We start from the raw sequence: 21,162 nt of genomic DNA, 5'->3' as shown, positions 1-21,162 counted from the left end.
TCTTCGATAGATAATTAAATTATCTATCGAAGCGCTTTTTTGGAAAATTTTCATTTATTTATGCATAAAATGCATTTTAAGATTCCATTTGTTGTACAAGTATGACAGAGATACTTTTGTTTGTCCAATAGAGGGCGAGAGAGAGAAAAAATGTAAACCCTTCTTAAAGGGTACGGGTCTTAGTTTACCTCGGATAGCGTAGAGGGAGAGTCTCTGGCTGCCAACACAGAGTTCTGGGTTCGATTCCCAGATAGCACGGAAATGTCGGTTTCTTTTTTCGATTACTGTACAGTTACCAATTAGTCCAACCTTCTATCTCTCTCCCTCCCTAATATTTCTTTTAAAAAAACCAACTGTGAATTTTTACAAGAGTTGAATTGTAAAGTTCACAAACACATATTGTATAATTTGCTCTATAGTATTCGACTTTTTAAGACCCTTGCTAGTCTTATTTGTTGGATAAAATTTACAAGAGTAAATCGTAAAAATTACTAAATGAGAAGTATAGTCCACCGTTACTATTTTATTTAGTAAAATAGTAAAAACTCCTTCAATTTTCTTTCCGTGTGTAAAGTCGGTTTACGGACGATATTTTTACGTGATAACATCATAAAGAAACATTGATGAAAAATTGCATACTTTTATAAATTGAATTGAATTATTATGATCACTGAATTATCATTATTTTGTATTTAAAAATTAAAAAATTTTGAATATTTAAAAATTATTCTAACAAAAAAAAGGACTTATTGATACATTGTTAATCAAAAATTGATACAATTATTTAATAATTGATATAATTATTATTATTTATAATTAATATTAATTATTTTATTAATTTCTCGTTTATAATTATTATTTATTTATTTATTTATAATTGATATTATTTATTAACAATTATTAATAATAAAGGGCACAATAATATTTTAAGGTTTTGTAAAGTCGTGCTACGAATATTTGATAAAATGCCTTTAATAAGTGTTAAAATAAAATTGATAATTTTTTTCAAATTTCTTGTTTTGAATTGTTTTATTAAAAATTTAATTATTTAAGATATTTTATCCGGGGATATTTTGTCGGACACTGATAGAAGGATTTGTTTATAGTTAAAAAGATCTGTTAATATTTAAAAAATCATTTATTAGAAGCCATTTGTTAGTCCTTAACAAATATTTCTTAGTATTTAAAAAGATTTATTAATATTTAATAAATGAATATCAGATTTATTAAATATAAACAAATCATTTTAAATACTAAGAAATATTTGTTTAATATTAAAAAGTGGTCTCTAATAAATGATTTGTTAACTACTAACAAATATTATTTAATACAAATAAATCCTTCTATCAGTGGAGTATCAAGAACCATGGAACCATTATTATTAGTATCAGGGATTACAAAAAAATATGATGTAGTAAAAACTGAGATAATTTTAATGATTAAATTTACTTTTAACAATAAATTGATTAGTTTTCCGCTAAATCAATCTGTTGTTTTAACAACAATCATTTTTTATTACAACAATATATGTTTGTTGTTACAAATAAATCATTTGGTTATAATTAATTTTTTGTTTATTATTAAAAATCACCGAAGAAAATAATTGTCGATTACTAGATTAACGTCGAGTAGAACGAGTTAGACGATGATGTAAGAATTGTTGAAAAATCATTTAAATAGAAATAAAATTATTAATAACAGATACTTATTTAAGCCTGGTGGGTGAGACGTTGTCGTCGCGACCAAGAACCGCCAGGTATATTAATTGTATTCCAATTAGAGATTAAAATTAGTTATCTAAAAAAAATACAAACTAACGCACAATGTCGAACCGCAGATTGTCGCGTTTTATTATATTAATATCATAAAGAATTGTAATTATTATTATTACAATAAAAAATTATTATTAACTATTTAAAAGTAATTATGGCTTATTTATTTTGTGGAAAATTAAGTATTTTTTTTTCTTAAGTATTTGACAAGAGATTTGTAATTTTAGTTATTAATTAATAATTATTCACAAGGAGCAAGCTGACATCTTGCGCGCCGATTGAGCTTTCTTGGGCAAGGACGCCCGCCATTTTCTGGTTGTCGCTGTAAAGTTAAACTCGATATTAATACAGCTTATTGTTAAGTATTTAAAATAATTTTTGAGATAATTGTTTAGCTTCACAGTCAATTATTTTTTTTTTTTTCGTTTTTAATAAAAAAAAAAAAAAAACTGAAAAATTAACAATTTAAAAATTCATTTTTTCAAATTTTTCTATTTTACCGTAAATTTACGATAATAATCATAAAATTGTAAAAATAATTTTTTTCATTAATTTTAAATCTTTAAATGTTAAAAAAATTTTTATTTCAATTGAAAATTATTTTTTGGATAAATAAAATTAAAAACAAGAAAAATTTTGAAATATGAAATTTTTTTTTAGTTTTATCTCTTTTAAAAAAAATTTTTTTATATTAAAAAATTGACATTTTTTAAATTATTTTACCTCTTATAAAACTTAAAAAACAATTACGATGTTTCTAAATAGGACAGCCAAATTATTATCACAATTTTTTTAATTTCTCGATTTAAAAAAAATTCCAATTTTTATTGATTAAATGTTTTTTTTATATTAAAATTTTTCAAGTTTTAATTAATAAGTTCCATCGCTTTCCAAATTTTTAAACTAACTTAGCAATAAAATTAAAAAAAAATAAAAATCCCTACCTTTATCATTCTAAAGCTCGTTAATTTTCCAGACCCACAGGTAACACTACAAGGCGACCATGGTGACCACTCAGAAACCATACAATCAATCGGCGGAGGCTGAGAATTGACAGACTGCCCAGAAGGTTCCTGGCCAGTCAGTGCAGCTTTGACAATTCCACAAGTGCTTGAGCACTCTTCAAAAGTCAAGAAATTGTTGCGATTTCCGCGACAGCCTCCGTAGCCAAAAGACATACAAGTGAGTTTCTTAGGATCGAAAGCCCAGCGCTGGAAATATCCGCGACAAGGACCAACATCGGCTTCTTCCATGCAAACGACCTTCGCGGTGGCCATGTCGAAGGTACAATCAGCCTGGACCAGACAAGAGCGCTGCTGGATGTGCTCCACTTTAGCAGAACACTCTTCTTGGCGCGAGGGGTCGACCATCAGGAGTCGCGTTCTAATTTTGACTCCCTTGCCGCAACTAGCGCTGCAGGGGGACCAGTCCGACCAATCTGTGACTGGACACGTTGGGTCGATTAGTTCGCTTCCAGAAGGACATGGTGGACCCATACATTTTTCCTTGTCAACTACCGGCACAAGCGGGCACTTCTTGCGGCCCATTTTGTTGAGGAACTTCCGGGTCTTCATTCTGAAGCCTATCCCGCAGGTAGATGAACATTCTGACCATTCGGACCAATCAGTTACTTCGCAAAAGACTGGGTCTACTCCCGCTAGGTTGTCGTTCTCATTATCGTCTTCTTCGTCGCTGGAATTTCATTTTTATTATATTTACAAACGGAAAAAATAAAAATTACATTTTATACTTTAAAGTTGCGCTTTAAAAAAAAAATGACAATTTGAAATAACATTTTTATAAATTCAATTTTAAAGATTAATTTTTTTAGCTTTTTATATAATTCTTATAAAATTTCGATAAATTATGACTTTTAGTTGTAATTTTTCAAGTTTTTTTTTTTTTTGAAGCGCAAATTTACAACATAAAATCAGAATTTTTTTTATTTTTATTTTTTCTATCCGCAAAAATAAATTTGTAATTTACAATATCGTTTTGTTTTATTTTAAAAGTAATATTTAAATGATAATCAAATATTAAAAAGTCGTCATTGTTGTCGCTTTTCGTTGTTATGGTGACAACTTTGGCAATGGTGACTATAACAACGGTTACCATGGCAACGGTTATCATAAAAACGGTTACCATAGTAACTGTCACCATGACAACGGTTACTATGACAATGATAACCATAGCAACGGTTACTATGGCAACGATTACCATAGCAACGGTTACTATGGTAACCATTGTCATAGTAACCGTTGCTATGGTAACGATTATCATAGCAAGTGTCACCATGGCAACGGTTACTATGACAAAATTTACCATAACAACGGTTACTATGGCAACGGTTAAATATTAAAGAGTTAAATTTGTAGAAATTTTGATTATTAAATTGTCGATATCAAACATTTCGACGGAAGCGCGTTTGATTTTCTAGTCCTTTATTAAAAAGTTGATGTGACGTTTTTATTGTTGTCGTTTATTGTTGCTAAGGTGATCATTTTGGCAACAGTTACCATAGCAGCGGTTACCATAGCAACGGTTACCATAACCACGGTTAAACATTAATTTCCTTTATTAATAAAAAAGTTGATGTCACGTTTTCATTGTTGTCGCTTTTCGTTGCTATGGTAACTACTTTGGCAACGATTACCATAGCAACGGTTACTATGGCAACGGTTAAATATCAATGATTAGAATTTATCAAAATATTGAATTAATTAAATTGTTGATAATAAATATTTTGATAGAAGCGTGCTCGATTTTCTAGTGAGTTAAATTTGTGGTGAAAAAACAAGACAAAAATTACGTGTTTGTATTGTTTAAAAAAACTTTAAAAACTAAAAATTGAAAATTAATTTATTAATAAGAATAAATACTTACGAACACTCTGGAACACTAGCAACACACATTTCTTTAGAAACTAATTGTCTATTACAATTAAACATTTGAGCTTTTTCTGGCATTAAGTACGAGCGCGTCCGCATCCTCAGCCCTTTACCGCAAGTTACTGAACAAGAAGACCATGCAGAGTATTCCGTCGTAGCGCATTCAGCTAAGCAATAAATAAATAAATAAATTAATTAATAATAATATTTATTTATAAATAAATAACATCCTCTTCTTTCTCTATAATACTAATTTCTTCGCTAACAATAATAAAAATAATAACAATAACTACTTCTAAATAAATCTCTTACGTCGCGAAGTGTCTTCGGTATTCTCAGCGACTTCAAACTCAGCAATCTGTTCCTTGAGTTTTTCATCACACCCCCGTTCAATTATTTTCTCCCTATTGATGTATAATCTAGCAAGGGGCCGCATTGGTTTTCCGGTCGCGTCATAAAACGGGCTTCTGGGATCCTCTGGGTATAAGGTTGTGATAGGCTTCATCTTCTCCCTGGGTTTCGTCTCGGAATTGGGTGACATATAGGTGATTCCGTTGTCTGTTCCCGCGTCCCAGGGGTACAAGTCTATAATGAGACTTTTTTTCCAGCTGCAGTCGCGCTCGCAGAGGTTCAACTTACTTACTCCTACCACCCAGTCAGGACTTGGTCCCAGCATCGAAGTGACTGACAACAACGGGTGTTTTTTGTCAACCCTACACAGAAAAAAAATTAAAAAATCAAGAGAAATTCTTGAACCAAGAAAATAGTTTTGGAAAGTTTCATATTTTTGAACCAAGACAAAAAATTCTTGAATCAAGTAAAATTTACTTAAGCCAAGAAAAATTTTTTAGTTTACAAATTTTTTTACTCAAACCAAGAAGTTTAGATTCTTCAAAATTATTTACTTGATTCAAGTTAATTTTTTTTCTGTCTAGGACAATTAATTTTATAAAATTAAAATAACTAGAATTTATTTTTTGTCATAGCAAAATTAATTTGTAGTAATTGATAAGTTTATTTATTTATATAGAAACCAATTTTGATTACCGAAAACTGGTGGTAGTATTGGTATTGACATTTGGGTACCAAAGCCCCGCAGCTTTAACCAGAGTCCTCAAATACTGGGACTTGGCCCTCAACTCAGCCTCCAATCCAGAAGCTGAGCCCCACTCGGCCAATTGCCGAAATCCGTCGGTTGCGATGTGATCAGCTCCCCAGAATGAAAAAGAAGGCTCGTGAGAAGCTCCAATTAGGTCACTAAAGTGCGTCAGCCAAGCCGAGAAGGGGAAGTCCTTGGGATGCGTTGTTTTCGACCAAATTCCCTCCATGATTAGCTGTAATGTTGCATATGCAAGTCCAAGTAAGCTGGCTGATAAGTGTAGGCTGACTATCAAGAGTGTTAGTTGTAAATTATGAGCTGCAATTAACTTATCTTACTCTCATTCTTTCACTCCTTCAAGTTCTAGTTAAAGCCACCAATTGGATAATCGGCAGTCTTATTATAAAGTACACAAATAATGTAAAAAAATATTTTTTTGATCCAAAAAAATTTTTTTCACTTTAGAAAATTTAATTTTGCCCAAAATAATTATTGAATTTATTGATATTATTTTGAATCAAGAAAATTTTTTCTCTATTTAAAAAAATTGATTTTTCTTTTGGGTAGTTGCAATTTTTTTAATAAAATTATTTTTTTTTAATTAATTAAATGAATTATTCATGGTTTTTTAATTAGAAAGAATCTTATAAAATAATATTATTAATATTCCAAAAAAATGTTCATTAAATTTAAAGTCTAAGCTTTTTTTACAAAAAAAAATTTGAAAAATTTTTGAAACAAGTTTTTTTTAATGCAAAAGCTGTAATTATCTTACAGAATACTTGGCCTCATCACAAGCACAGCAAAGTTGGTCGTCGGAGCTAGTAATGTCATCACTACTTGCTTCGCAGAAATGCTTGACCAGTTTTCCATCCGCGGCGTGCCAAACAGAGGGACTTGTCATCACCATCGCTGTAAAAATGACACACCCCGAGCCCACTGGAGGCGATCTCCACATCACCTGGACCTCCGACTTCGGGTAATCGACAGACTCGATTACTGTGTTAATACAGTCCTCGTCGAATGACGTTAAGCCGTCCGGGTAGAGCTGAAATGAACCGACTTTTGATACCGGGCTGTTTGGAGAGTGCTGGGAGTCTACTATCAGCCGGAAGCGGGAAAACGATGGGATGTTTGCTGTCGGATTTGTTAACAGCAGAGCTGGATCACCTGCAATTATTATTAATCTATCAAATTTTAGTTACTCAATAATAATTTTTATTTTTCACTTAACAATTTTGATTTTTTACTCAATAATTCTGATTTTTTTACTCAATAATTTTGATTTTTTACTCAACAACTGTGATTTTTATTTTTTTTTATTTTCAGTACACCTTTTTAATTATAAGTTAAAAATATTTCTTAAGAAATTTTGTTTATTTTTGTCTTTAAAATAAGAGGCATAAAAAAATTGATGAAATATTTTTTTTTAGAAAATTAAATTTCCAGCAAATAAAAGTCTCTTGTAACTTTTTTGTATGTTCAATCCTTACTCCAAAATTTAAAGTTTAAAATTACAAAAAATCTATTTATGCTATACTATGTTTTAAAAAATTTCTTCTTATAAACTTTTGTTTGTTTCTCATGTAACGATGAGAGATATAAAGAAGAATAAGAACCTTTTTCGTATAAAATTTAATTTCCAACAAAAAAAGTCTCATGTTTTTTTCATATTTTCAATCCTGACCCCAGAATTTGAAGTTTAAAATTTCAGAAATAATATTTTTAGTAAAAGTATTATAAAAAATGATTTTCTTAGATTCTTTTTTAATTATTATTATTTATTATTATTTAATTTCTTCTTTAATTATTATTATCTATTTATAAAATATTTTTAAAGTTTTCTTCTTAAAAAAAAAAATGATTAACTTACTTCGAATGCTGACAGAATAAATAGTATTAGGAATATACTTGGAATTGTTTCCACTTAATAATATCTTGAAGCCGCCATCTCCAGGAGTGCGAGGTGAGGTCGTGATAAATGGAGCTGGTTGCAGCAGACAGGATGCGCTTATAAAATTAACAAAGCAAGGTAACAATAACAATACCGAAATTAATATCCGAGACATTTTGCTAGAAACTTTAAAGCTGCTTTGGTTTGTTGATAATTAAGTAACTTTGTTATTTATTCTCAGAGTTAGCAGCGTCGAAGTCTGATGAAAGAAGACGACAGACTGGAGCATAAGCTTGCTTCTTCGTGAATTATCAGTCACGTGGGTGCGATAATGAAACGGATGCGTAGGCCAAGTATCAACAAAAAGCCGTTTCTGGTGGCTGGCTGTTTCCTAGATATAGATTTATTGAATGATTAACAATCATCTAAATAAATTATTTTATTTTATTTTATTATAAATATTTGGATGTTGATTTTGTTTTTTTTTTTATGGTGTAATCGATGGAGATACTTTCTAAAAGTGGAACTAGTTTAGGTCACAGTGTATCTGTAACTGTTGACCCGAGATAAATTTCAATACTTTTCGATTGTAAACAGTTACTTATAAACTGGTTACTTTTATTTATTTCCTTGTACAAGTTAATTATTTTTTAATTTTTAGTGTTTTAATAATTTTCTACAATTTTTGCAATTAATTTTTTTAGTTTTTAATTCTTTTATCTATTAAAAAGAAGAAATAAATATTCTTTTTATTTTTCAGGATAATTTTTACGTTCAATTTTAACTTGCTATAAAAACATAAAAATTATACCGATGGGAAATTAAAAAAGTACTTTTTTTTATAATAATATTATCTAAAAAAAATAACAAATTTTTTCTATGTTGACATTGTAATAATTCTTTTATTTACATAAGAGTTATTTCAAAATTAGCATAGAAATTTTTTTTTTTTAAACCATAAGAATTAAATTGTTATTTTATTTCAATGTAAAATGAACTATTATTCTTATAAATATGATGTAAATTCTAGTTATATTTTATATTTTAATTTTAACTAAATCGCGAAAGAAAAATTACGATATAAAATTCATAAATAATTAAATAATATAATAAACTATAATTTTTACCATTTTATTTCTGATTAAAATAAGCGACTTGGAAAAATTACAAATAAACATTTTTTAATATTCTTTTGTCTTCAAATTTTAAATCTTGATGTTTATGCATTAAATTTTTTTTACAAAATTTTTATAATTTTTAATCACTTAATAATAGACAAATTTTTTTGTTAAAAGATTTGGAGTCATTAAAAAATATAAAATTTTTTAAAACACACTTAAACACTTTTTAATCAATAATAATTAAATTTTAAAAAATATTTTAAAAAATTACAATTTTTTAAGTTTTTTAATCGCTAAAGAGAAAAATTTCAATTCATATTTTTGAAATTAAAAATCACTCTATTAAATGGCTTAAAATAATTTTCAATTTTTATTAAAAATTTATAAAAAGTATTGAAAATTTTTTCTTTTCATTTCTATCAATTTAAATTTTCCTAAATTGTAATTATTAAAACAAAAAATACTTATTTTTTTGTGTACAAATTAATTTATAAATATTTAAAACTTTCAAGAACTATTTCTTCAATCAAAATTTTTTTTTTTAATTAATAATTTTTATAAACTAAAATTTATCAATAATTTATATTAAATAATAATTTTCATATTAATTCTTTTTTTTTTTTTTTAATTTGTTTAAAATCGCATAAACTACTAAGGTCATGAGCGACTACGGTAGGGGGTAAACTTTTGAGATTGAAACTCGTTTCATTTTTTGGGAAAAGCAGAATAGTACACTTAAATATTGAAAATATTCATTAGTGTACGCCGGACTCGAACCCGGTCCAATGCTTTGGTAAGCAAAGGCCGGATCCGATAGGGCTACTGCGCGCATATTAATTCTTAAAAAATAAATTATATTATGATTTTTTAAATCTAATTTTATTATATTTCATAATAACAATAATTAAATTTTATATTTTTAATAAAATACAATAATAATTATTATTTCTAAATATTATTTCTATAATAATTATTATTATATTTTTTTAATAATAATTATCATATAAAATACATTAATGATAATTATTATTATATTTATTTAATAATAATTATTATTATATCAAATATATTAATAATTATTATTAATTTATTTAAATAAATGATAAAACAACATACAAAATAATTGTAAAAATATTATTAACAACGAAAGGTAACAAAATACCTAAAGGGACTTCCCGTAATGATATACGATAAAGCGACACTGATCGGTGGCGCGCTCTGAAACAATAAAACCTGCGCGCGCATATTGATCGCGGTAAATTTAATAATCTACCAATTGAAAGAGGAAGAGAGGAATGATATGAACGCAAGAAGGATAAACAACTGGATATTACTAAAAGCACAGAGAAGTAGAAGCTTTGTGGCACCCGTTTGATACCAGTTACATCAATTACCTAATATTCTCGGCGATAAGTCATAAATGTGATCGGGAAGTGGAACCATTCCTGCAGTGTCCATAACAAGTTAATTAAAAACACGTTGAAGATAATGACCAGGAATTGTTTATAAAATACAACACCGGATTTATATTCCAGTTTTCATTGCTCAACAAGGGCTTGGCGTCCAGGTAACACGCAAGCGCTATAAGAATGATGCATATGTGTGTTAATAAATAAAAATAATGATGATAGATGCTGAAGTTTTGTGATATGATGTGATAAGGACAATATAAATATATGCGAGGAAGAAAAAAGAGTTGAGATGAAGTGAAAGAGAAATTACAAGAGCAACCTGCTGTTTGTCAAGATCATGGCGAGTTCTGGAAGTTCTGAAGGTGTTCCGAGGCCACCGAGTATGCTTGAGTTGTTGCTTGAAGAGATAAACTTCCAGAGGACCAAAGAGATGAGGCAGCTGCTTAAAGATGGTGAATTTTTGGTTTATTTTTTATATAAACTGTCGATTGGACAATTGTACTTTTGATTAAGGACTGAATAAATTTTTCTGTTAGAATAATTTTAAAAAAAATGCGGGAATAAATTGTTATGTTAGCAAAGGGATGATTAATATGTTTTGATAACAAAACATAGGATGTAATAAATTATTTATATGCTATAATGACAAAACAGTTTTGTTAATTTATAATTTGGGATTTTATAGATCGATTTGTTGAAGCAAATATATTGTCAAGGAATTACAAATATTTTTGTTGGTTTAACAAAAAATATTTTCTTGCAGTAACATTAACTAGTTAGAGGGTCTAACAAATTTTAGTAAAGCAGCTAAATTATTTTGTTAAATAAACCATAGTGAAAGCAACAAATAGATTTTGTTGATAAAAATGTCCTTATATCTTGTGAATTATTGACATTTTTAAAGATATAAGCTCACCCCGACATTACACTCCTCAAGACCTTTCATTTGAGTACCCACATCAATTTTTCATATATTTTATATATTTATATATATCATATATATGTATATATGAAAAATATATCAAAAATGCATGTGGGTATTCAAATGAAAGCTCTTGATGAGTGTAACATCGGGATGAGCTTATATCTTTAAAAATATCACTAATTAAGAACTGACATTGCTATCTTGTCAACTAATGACATTTTTAATGATATAAGCTCATCCCGATGTTACAATTATCAAGACCTTTCATTTGAGTACCCACATCAATTTTTCATATATTTTATATATTTATATATATCATATATATGTATATATGAAAAATATATGAAAAATTGATGTGGGTACTCAAATGAAAGCTCTTGATGAGTGTAACATCGGGATGAGCTTATTTCTTAAAAAACGTCAATATTTAAGAAAGTACAGTGCAATATTGATTAATTTTAACTATACTTTCGATGAAGTATTTTAATAACAATTAATGATAAATGGTTACCTCGCAGATTCTGGGTTCGTGGTTCTTCCAGACACGACTTACTGGATGGACCTCTTCGTCAGGTACTTTCTCTTCCAAGGCGAGCACAGAATCGACGACGACGACCTTCTCTTCTTTGTGAGGAAGAAGCACATCAAAACTTCATCGCGTTATATGCCGAAATTTGAAACAGAAGTTGAGGTCTTTCGGAAGGACAGCAAGAAACTACCGATCGGAGACCCAGATATCGACTGGGAAGAAACTGTTTATCTTAATTTGGTCGTTCACCAGTTCAATTATACTCTCACTTTGGCGATTTGCACTCGCACTAGCCCCAAGGAATTGCAAGTGAGTTTTTCGGTTTATTTTTAATTTTCAATTCCCGAAAAATTCAAGAGTATAATTATGGGCTAATAATTGAATTTGATTGAAGGTACTAAGGAGACATTCGCAAAAAGTGTATGCCAGTCCAAGTCGCCGTCGCATGGACGCCAAAGGCGACCTCGAAGAAATGACCTACCCACATATATGCTTCATGGTTGATAATTTTGACGAAGTATTCTGTGATATATTAGTTAGAGATGGAGAAATGGTTTGTGTCGAGTTGGTAGCTTCCGATCGCAAAGGCGCTATTCAAGGTGTTATTTTTCTTGGATCTATCAGATATGACGCTTTGAAGAAAGTCTATGATGCTCGGGTATGTTTTTCTTTAAATTTTTGATTAATTAATTAAAATATTTATAATAAAAAATAAATTATTAGTTAAAATTATTATGTCCGTCATTAAATGTTGAATAATTCGCTGAAAAGTTTAATTTGTATAAAATAAAATTTATTTATTGCTAATTTATAAAATTTAATACTTAATTTTTATTACTAACTTCAAAAGAAAAAAATTAAATAGTTTTTTAAATTAATGATTATTTTAAAAATGAATTTTTTTTTTCATTTTTTCATTTTGAATTTTTCAAAAATATAATTAAAAATTTAATATATTCTTCGAATTTTGTGATTTCTTCATTTTTAGTCTTCTAGAATTAAAAAAAAATAATTTTTAATAACAAATTAAAAATTTTAATTATTTGATTAATTATTACAGTCAAGCCTCAGTACAAAAATGGCGCAACGAATGACATTCGGACTTTTTTCCGGAGCTTCTTCACAAAGAATTGAATTTGTTCGTATGAAAGGCCCTCAAGGTACTAAAATTATTCTTTCAATCATATTCTTTAACCCGTCTTTTTATTTTTATTCCTCTATTTTTTAGTAAGTAGAAAAAATTATTACTAATGAAAATTTCTTATCAAAAGTTCCGAAAATCCTATATATTAAAATTGATGGTTAATTGAAGTTAGCTTAGTATCGAAATAACTCGAAAACATGGACCCTGATTCCTTATTGGTTCAGAATTAGAGCGCGCAATTTGAATTTCTAGTTATTTATAATTATTAATTATATATGATTTACAAACAAATTAATCTTTCCCTAAAGTAAATTCTTGTTAAAATTTTAAACTAACCGTCTGAGTCTCAAAATTTTCTAAAGTGAATTTTTTTTAAATTAATTCAGTAAAATTGCCCAATTTCTATAGATTAAAAAAATGACTTTCAGGGAAAGGCCACGCTGAAATGGCAGTGACGAAGCCAAAAGGTTCTGGCGCAGAAACTCCAACCTCGGAACCGGGTTACTCGGTAACCGACGCCCTCTGGGACGCCGACTGGGACGACGCGGAAGAAATTTTCATGTACCGCCACCAGCGCCGTCTTTCGGACCCGAGTTCTAACCTCAACAACTTTGTTCGCGGCGGCTGGAGAACCAAACCGGACGCAGCGAGCACCAAAGCTCGTTCCGAGAACGAGGGACTCGACTCTATGGCCAACGGACTGAATGAAATCGAGGCTGGGGATGTTCGAGACGGTAATTATTGACCGTAATTTTTTTTTAAATATTTTTTTTTTTTTTTTTTTTTTTTCATTGAGCAGATGTCAGAGAAGAAGCAATGAAATTATCCATCAAGATTTACACTTACGCTTCCTTAGTTCCCGGTAGTTTTTATGTTTGTACATAAATTATTTACAGTTACAATCACAATTACACACTAAAAAAAATTTTTTGTTAGCAATATTAACTAGTTAGATGGTCTAACAAATTTTTTTGTTAAAGTAGCTAAATTATATTGTTAAAATAAATAATAATAAAGGCAACAATTATATTTTGTTAACATAACGAATAAATTCTGTTATAATAACAAAATCAGCTAAGTACTCTGAGAGAAAAAATTTATTTTGAAAAACAATGAAGATTTTTTGTGACAAAAAATTAATTTGTTGGAAATTTTAGCATAAATTTCTTAGCTGAAGAAATCAAAATTATTCTCGCAGTAACTTTCTTGTTAAAAAGTTTTCTAGATCCAAAAAAAAATCATTTTGGATCAAAATTCTCAAATTGTCTATCTAAAATTGTTTTTTAAATCTAGAAAAATTTTTTTTCACAAAAAAGTTACCATCAAAAAAATTTTTATTTCTTTAACTAAAAAATAAAATTTCTAAAAAATTAATTTTTTGTCCATATTTTTCAAATGAAATTTTTTCATAATGTAATGCTAACGGAATAATTTAATTGTAACAACAAACAGATATTGTTATAAAAAAAAATCATTATTGTTAAGCCAACAGAATGATTTAGCGGTATAAAAAATTGATTTGTTATTGCATCTTGGCTCACTTTGTTGAAAAAAATATCAATTTATTACTACAAGTAAACTCAATTGTTGCCACAAAATATTTTTCTATACTCCCGTATTGTGTTATTTAAGAAAATCATTTTTATAAGTACAATAACAACTATAAAAACATTATAATTAGACATAAATTCGATGACACTGCATGCAAAGCTGCATGATTCCAATCCTTTGGGAGCGGAGAAGGCAGAAAACTAACGAACGAGTGACGAGTTTCGTTTTATCGGGATTTACTAATCTAAGAGATGACATTCGATTAAATTTATTATAATAATTTTTTTTTTTTTATTATTTAAAAGTTTGTTTTTGTTGAATTTCTCTCTTCTTCTCTCTCGTACCCACACCTCCTGGCCCGACCGAATATTAGTCCCTGGCAAACACACACGTGGCACGATTGAAATTCAAATATAAATTGAGGATCCTGTCAATCAAGGAACAAAGAACCGAATAAGAAAATAAGAGTTTACTTTGTAGCTGAGAATCAGGCTAGCAGCTGGGGCGGCCGGGTCGCGTCCCCGGTCCGCCAGAAAGAGAATAGAAGCCCTCGCTCCAGGCGACGTCGCTCATCCTCATCTAGGGACCGAAGCGACTCTTCTTCAAAGCCGATAACTAAAGACAAAAGTTCTTCGGCTAATTCACGTGAAAATGATAAACGCTCTTCTCCTAGAAGGTCTATCGGTGAGTTTGTTACTCGGGGTTGTTACTTATTGTTGTTATTACTATTATTGTTCATCTACTTATTTTATTAATTATTTTTTTTCTTTATTATCAAAAATTATTATCTTAAAATTTATCGAAAATAAATTAATTAAATAAAAGAAACATTTTTTTAATGTCAATTTTTCGATAAAAAATTTAAAATTTTAATTAAAAAAAAATTGTCATTTTTATAAATTGATTTTTTAAATTCTCAATTTTACACTTTAAATACGGACAAAAAATAATTTAATTGTTATTAAAGCAATGAAATTAAAACTAAAAAATTTATTTCTACAAATTTTGATTATTATAAATTAAAAGTAATCGAAAAAAAAGAACTTCATTATTAATTATTCAATTTTTTATGCTAAAAAAAAAGTAATTATGAAGCTAAAAAATTACTTTTCTTTCCTTTTTAATTCTTATTATAAAATTAATAATAAATAAATATTAAATTATAATACACACTCATAAAAAAATTAATTTGATTTAAAAAAAAATCAATTTGAAGAATTAATTATAACTTAATAGTTATTAATTATAATTAATAATAAATAAATATGAAGTTATAAAAAAATTAATTTGATTAAAAAAACAAATCTTGAACCAAAAAAATCAATTTGAAGAATTAATTAATTATAACTTAATATTTTTTAATTATAATTAATAATAAATAAATATTAAGTTATAAAAAAAATAATTTGAAGAATTAAATAACATTTATTTAACCCAAAAAAAAAATTTATTTAAAAAATTACATGAAAAAAAATATTTTCTTAAATATGATTAAATCCTTAAAAATTATTTTTTTTTATTCAAAATTGTTTCTTTTGCATAAAATTAATTTTTTTTACCATTATAAAAAAACGATAGTAATAATAACAATTACAAAGTAAAAAAAACTGAGTAATAAACTCATAAAAAGACAATATTTTGTGGTAATATATCCACGATGTAGGAACTCCAAAGCGTCGACACCGTCGTCACCACAATATCGAAGTAGGGAGTGAGTCAGTGGTGGCAGCTTCTACCCCCGAGCATTTGACTGATGATGTAATGCAAAAACTAGACACCGGAGCGATATTAGTTCACGGAAAAGAAGAACTTCCTCTGGGTTACGCCAGTAATAATGACAATCGCCGGATAACGAGCTACCCTATGGACATTGAGCGTCGGAATAATCACCAAGACTTTGACGGTGATGAGAACTTCCGCGGAGCTTCGAGACGCCATCGCGCGCGGCGCTACTTCAGCGACGATGAGATTCTGGGCGCCATTAGGAAGCACGGGCTGATTAATGGCCGCGAGGAGGTTAACGGAAAGACCAATGGTGTTAAAGCCAACGGAGATGACAGTCTCGATAAAGAACACTTGGAGGATCAGGATGACAATGACCAGAGCTGTGTTAGCGAGCCTCTCAAAGACAAAAATGCAAATGCTAACATTACTAAGGTGTTTAACAGTTCGCATAAACAGAGCGCGACTTTACCCAGAAGAAGGCGAAGACGCGCGTTGTCTGGCAGTGTTATTGGGAATCACCCGCTTCCACCTCATCGGGTCACTCCAGATGGCACCGCGATCTACTATTGGTGCGAGCTCCCGCGTCGCCCCGGTTCTCAGGGTAAATTTTATTAATCAAAACATTTACCCTGCACCTCAAAAATTTAAGGGGTCTGATAATTATTTTAACCTTCCATAACATGCGTTCAAAATTTAACGTTAAACGCGTCGCGAAAAAATGCCTTGGTGCTTTTTTTTAATTGATATTTTTGCCAAATTTATTTTAAAACCTTCTGGCTTGATGCTCTAATTTTTGAGCATTTTTTGGGATTTTTTTCTAGAACTTTGAAATTTTTACCATTTATTTATACATATTTCAAGAGTATACAGTTAAATTTTTAGCTAAAAACATTCAGTAGAATTAAAGTTATAGTGTTTTCAAAATTAAGCGCACAGGGAAAGAACGAGATGACACCGGATATAATCCCAAATTATACTCAGTGATATTTGTGGTCAAAAAAAATTTTAAATAATAGCTAGAAAAATCCAGATTATACTGCGTGATATCTGGATTATACTTATTGTAATCTGGATTATACTAGCTACTATCTGAAATTTTTTTTCACTCAGTATAATCTGAGACAATATCCAGTGTCATCTTGTTCTTTCCGTGCACAACTAGTTACAGAAAATTTCAATTACAAAAAAATTACTTCTGATAGTTTAATTTGTTGGACAATTTTTTACTTTCATCGAAATTTTTATTATTAAATAATAAAAACACTTAAATTACACTGTAAAAAATTTTTGGAATGAATTATTTCTTTTTTTTTTTATCGATTAAAAATAAAAAAAAATGGTTTTTATTCGTTAAAAAATTAAAAAATGGGTATTTAAAGATTATAATATTTTTTTTTTAGTTACAACAAATTTTTAAATAAAAAAAAAAAGATTGCTTCGATATTTATTTTTAATTTCTATAAAAAGCATTTTTTGATAAATTCTCTCTATAATAATTTATTTATTAAAAAAAAATCATAAAAATTGCAATAAAAATTAATTTCAGTTCCAAAAGTCAAATTTTTATAAAAATTTAATTAAGCCGCTATTTAAAATTAATAAAACAAAATATAAATTAAAAATTCAAGTCTAAAATCATTTTTTGATTAATGATAAATAAATTTTGTTAATTTTTATTTTATTATTATTTAAAATAAAAGTCAATATCCAGAAACTCCTTCACTAGCGCGAGTAACGGAAGGTTAAATCTTACATCTTAAATTTTTAGCAGTCTGATGAAGAAATTAACGAGAAAATAAATATTTATTGACCTATGGGCGATATCCCTCTCTGATTCCCTCATCGTCACTCGTCCGGTTTGGTTAATCGCTAATTATTAATTATAAATTATTAATAACTTTAATTGATGATCAGTTTAAGAGAATGCGTTGAAATTAAAGGAAAATTTATTATTCAATGCATAAAATCAATACTCGCTGCTTCTTTTCTACATCATTGCCATCGCTTCCAGCATTTTCACTAATACTATATATATTTCTTCTTTCATTAAAATGTTTCTGCAATGCTTATTAACTGTTCAAACTGATACGACTTTACATTTGCGGGAATTACGAGGGATTGACCTAGGTCAATTTTATTTTTTTGTTTCTCATTAATTTATTTATTTGACTTATTTATTAAATTATTCATTGATTTGTTTCGGTCTCATTTGGCAGAACTGGATGACGGCGCCTACAATCCGCTCTGGACAATGCGGGGATTCACTCAGACGTTCCACTTTTGGAAGGAAACTCGCAGAGCGCAATCCGTTCCTCTAAATGCATTCCTTACATATATTACTTTGCCGTGGTGGAGCATCGCTAAAGGTATTTATTAATTTCAAAATATTATTTGAAAAAATACGTCAAAGTTTCAACAAAATGCATAATTTAATTTAAATATTAACTCCCAACAATTAAAAATTGTTATTAAAATCTTTCTTATTTCTTCACAAATTTATTTTTCTCTAATTTATTAACATTTCGTTTTTTTTTCTTCAAAAACTTTATTATTTATTTAAAATTCAAAAATTTAACTAAAAAAAAATTCACTTTATCATATAAATAATTTTTTTTAAACAAATTTTGCTTTTCTCTCTTAATTATATTAATTATATCGCGTGACTAATGCAAAAAGGGCGCATAGCTACAGGTTAGTAGGGATCCATGCTAAAAGGGCGCATAAAAAAAATTTTTTTTGCCATTCTTCTTAAAATCACTCGAAACACAAAGATATGTAAAAAAAAAAATTCGAGCATCCTAAAGCTAAAAGGGCGTAACTCAAGACATGCGCCCTTTTAGTTTTTAGAAAAGTAGTGCCTAAAGCTAAAAGGGCGCATAAAAAAAATTTATGTTTTTATATAAAATTTTGATAAATAGCTTCACAAGACATGAAATTAAAAAATTTAATAAATAAAAAAAAATTTCTTACCTACCGGTCCCTATACGATTGTAACTTTATATTTCTCTCTTAGACAAAGAAGAATTTTGAAAAAAAAAAACACTCTGCTACGTAATAGATTTTTTAATTATCTGTTTCATAGCAGAGCGTTTTTTTCGAAATTCTCATTTGATTAAAATAAAAACATTAAACTGCAATAGTTTTATAATTATGAGTACAACAAGGATAATACCGTTTCTTACAGTGAGTGCGACGCGAAAAAAAGAGGAGATCGGCTGTTAAGTACTCAAACAATATTGAAAAAATAATAATTTTAAACTATTTTTATACAAGCAATAGATAAATAAATTAATCGAAAACTAATGAGATTGAAATAATTTTCAAATAAAAAATAAATTACTTCAATCACGCATATTTAGCAATTTTTTGAAAATATTTTTAATTGTAATTTTAAAAGAGTGTATGTTTAGTTAGAATATGCCTCTCTCGTATGACTCTGCCGTTTTTTTTTTAATTTTTAGGCTAAAAATAAGCATTTTTATGAAATATTCCCGAGTAAAAACATAAAATAGCCGCAACAGCGCCGTACGGAGTCTATAAGTGCCCGCAACAGCGTCGCATCACAGCCGCAACAAATCTGTGATAAAATAAAAAAATTATAATTGCCGCAGCACTACCGCAACACAGCTGCACTGTAATAAATATTTCTAAAATACTTCTTAAATCCCGCAACACCGCCGAAACACAGCTGCAACAAATCTGTGACGAAATAATAAAATTGTGATTGCCGCACCACCGCCGCAACACCGCTGCACTACCTTTGTTTGGTGGTATACATTGAAATAAAATCTTTGTTGATCATTCAAATAGCTAAACTAAATTATTTTAGTTAACTACGACTTGCAGCGCAGTTGGTAATGTTCGAGACTTTCATGCAGACGACCCAGGTTCGAATCCCATCGCAGTTTAATCATTATATAAAATTTTTCCAGGATATTTCGATAGGCGTGCCGCTTCTGTTCAACCCAGGGGACAGAATTAAAAAATATACTTCAATAATACGACTAAAAAGAATCAATAGTTTCGCGGTACTTTGGCCTGATTTAAAAATTTGTTTCGTTTGAATATTAGGCATTTGAATAAAAGGAGATTAAACAATAGGTCTTACATTAAAATTTATTAATTAATTATTGCGTGATAAATTAATTATGATGCCATTTTTTGTGAAATTGTAGCTATGCTTTAGCATTGGGGTACAGCAGTGTTGCAGCGGTGTTGCGGCGATGTTGCGGCGACGATTTGAATAATATCAAGCAGCGTGCAGCTGTGTTGCGGCGGTGTTGCGGTTATGCGAGTTGAGAATTAAGATTTCGTGTTGCGGCGATTTTGTCTTCTACACTGATAGAAGGATTTGTTTATAGTTAAAAAGATTTGCTGATATTTAACAAATCATTTATTAGAAGCCGTTTGTTAGTCCTTAACAAATATTTCTTAGTATTTAAAAAGATTTATTAATATTTAATAAATGAATATCAGATTTATTAAATACAAACAAATCATTTTAAATACTAAGAAATATTTATTTAATACTAAAAAGTGGTCTCTAATAAATGATTTGTTAACTATTAACAAATATTATTTAATACAAATAAATCCTTCTATCAGTGTAAACGGCTGTAGTGCAGCGGTGTTGCGGCAGTGGATAAAAATTTAATTTTTTAAAAATCAATTTTTATTTTTACTCGGGTTTAGAAAAAAAAATTATAGGCCCTTTTAGCTTTAGGTCATAAAATTTTCAAATTCCTAAAGCTAAAAGGGCGCATAATAAGAGACATACGCCCTTTTAGCTTTAGGAAATCGATGCTTCATTTTTAGGCGAAGAATATGTCAACCAGTCGATTGGTGATAAAAAAAAAAATTATGCGCCCTTTTACCTTTTGGCACGCGATATAATTGATAATTTATAATTAAAAATTGCAATTTTTTTCCAGACATACTGGACCACAGAGAAGATCCAATTCTCACATTTTAGCCACCGTCTGATAATTTATTTGTTTTTCTACCAATCTACAAACTGAAACATAAAATAAATTTATGTATAAACTTGATTAATAATAATACACTGGATTTGAATGATAAAGTATTTTTTTACTTTCCTCATC

General features: G+C 28.8%; 2 protein-coding genes across 4 annotated transcripts; one reads left to right on the top strand and one right to left on the bottom strand.

Annotated features, from left to right (window-relative positions):
- Window positions 1-1,556: 1,556 nt before the first annotated feature.
- Window positions 1,557-7,977, bottom strand: LOC123266617 (spondin-1). Its single transcript, XM_044730933.1, has 7 exons — window positions 7,633-7,977; window positions 6,535-6,929; window positions 5,708-5,994; window positions 4,973-5,373; window positions 4,656-4,827; window positions 2,717-3,464; window positions 1,557-2,094 (listed from the first exon to the last, which is right to left on the bottom strand). Exons 1-7 carry the CDS (start codon window positions 7,826-7,828, stop codon window positions 2,014-2,016), a joined length of 2,280 nt encoding a protein of 759 aa, XP_044586868.1. The 5' UTR covers window positions 7,829-7,977; the 3' UTR covers window positions 1,557-2,013.
- Window positions 7,978-10,067: 2,090 nt separating this feature from the next.
- Window positions 10,068-21,140, top strand: LOC123266618 (uncharacterized protein KIAA0930 homolog). 3 transcript variants are annotated; one of them, XM_044730936.1, is made up of 10 exons: window positions 10,068-10,341; window positions 10,406-10,638; window positions 11,630-11,949; window positions 12,035-12,298; window positions 12,701-12,800; window positions 13,213-13,518; window positions 14,816-15,019; window positions 15,999-16,661; window positions 18,277-18,426; window positions 20,992-21,140. In XM_044730936.1, exons 2-10 carry the CDS (start codon window positions 10,524-10,526, stop codon window positions 21,030-21,032), a joined length of 2,163 nt encoding a protein of 720 aa, XP_044586871.1. In that variant the 5' UTR covers window positions 10,068-10,341; window positions 10,406-10,523; the 3' UTR covers window positions 21,033-21,140. The 3 variants fall into 3 exon arrangements, with proteins under 3 accessions (XP_044586871.1, XP_044586870.1, XP_044586872.1); XM_044730935.1 differs by having other exon boundaries at window positions 10,068-10,638; XM_044730937.1 differs by lacking the exons at window positions 14,816-15,019; window positions 15,999-16,661 and having other exon boundaries at window positions 10,070-10,638.
- The last annotated feature ends 22 nt before the right edge of the window (window positions 21,141-21,162 follow it).

This window comes from Cotesia glomerata, linkage group LG6 (genome assembly GCF_020080835.1).
Source record: "Cotesia glomerata isolate CgM1 linkage group LG6, MPM_Cglom_v2.3, whole genome shotgun sequence".
Taxonomy (NCBI): domain Eukaryota; kingdom Metazoa; phylum Arthropoda; class Insecta; order Hymenoptera; family Braconidae; genus Cotesia; species Cotesia glomerata.
This window is presented reverse-complemented; position numbering and strand designations above follow the sequence as displayed.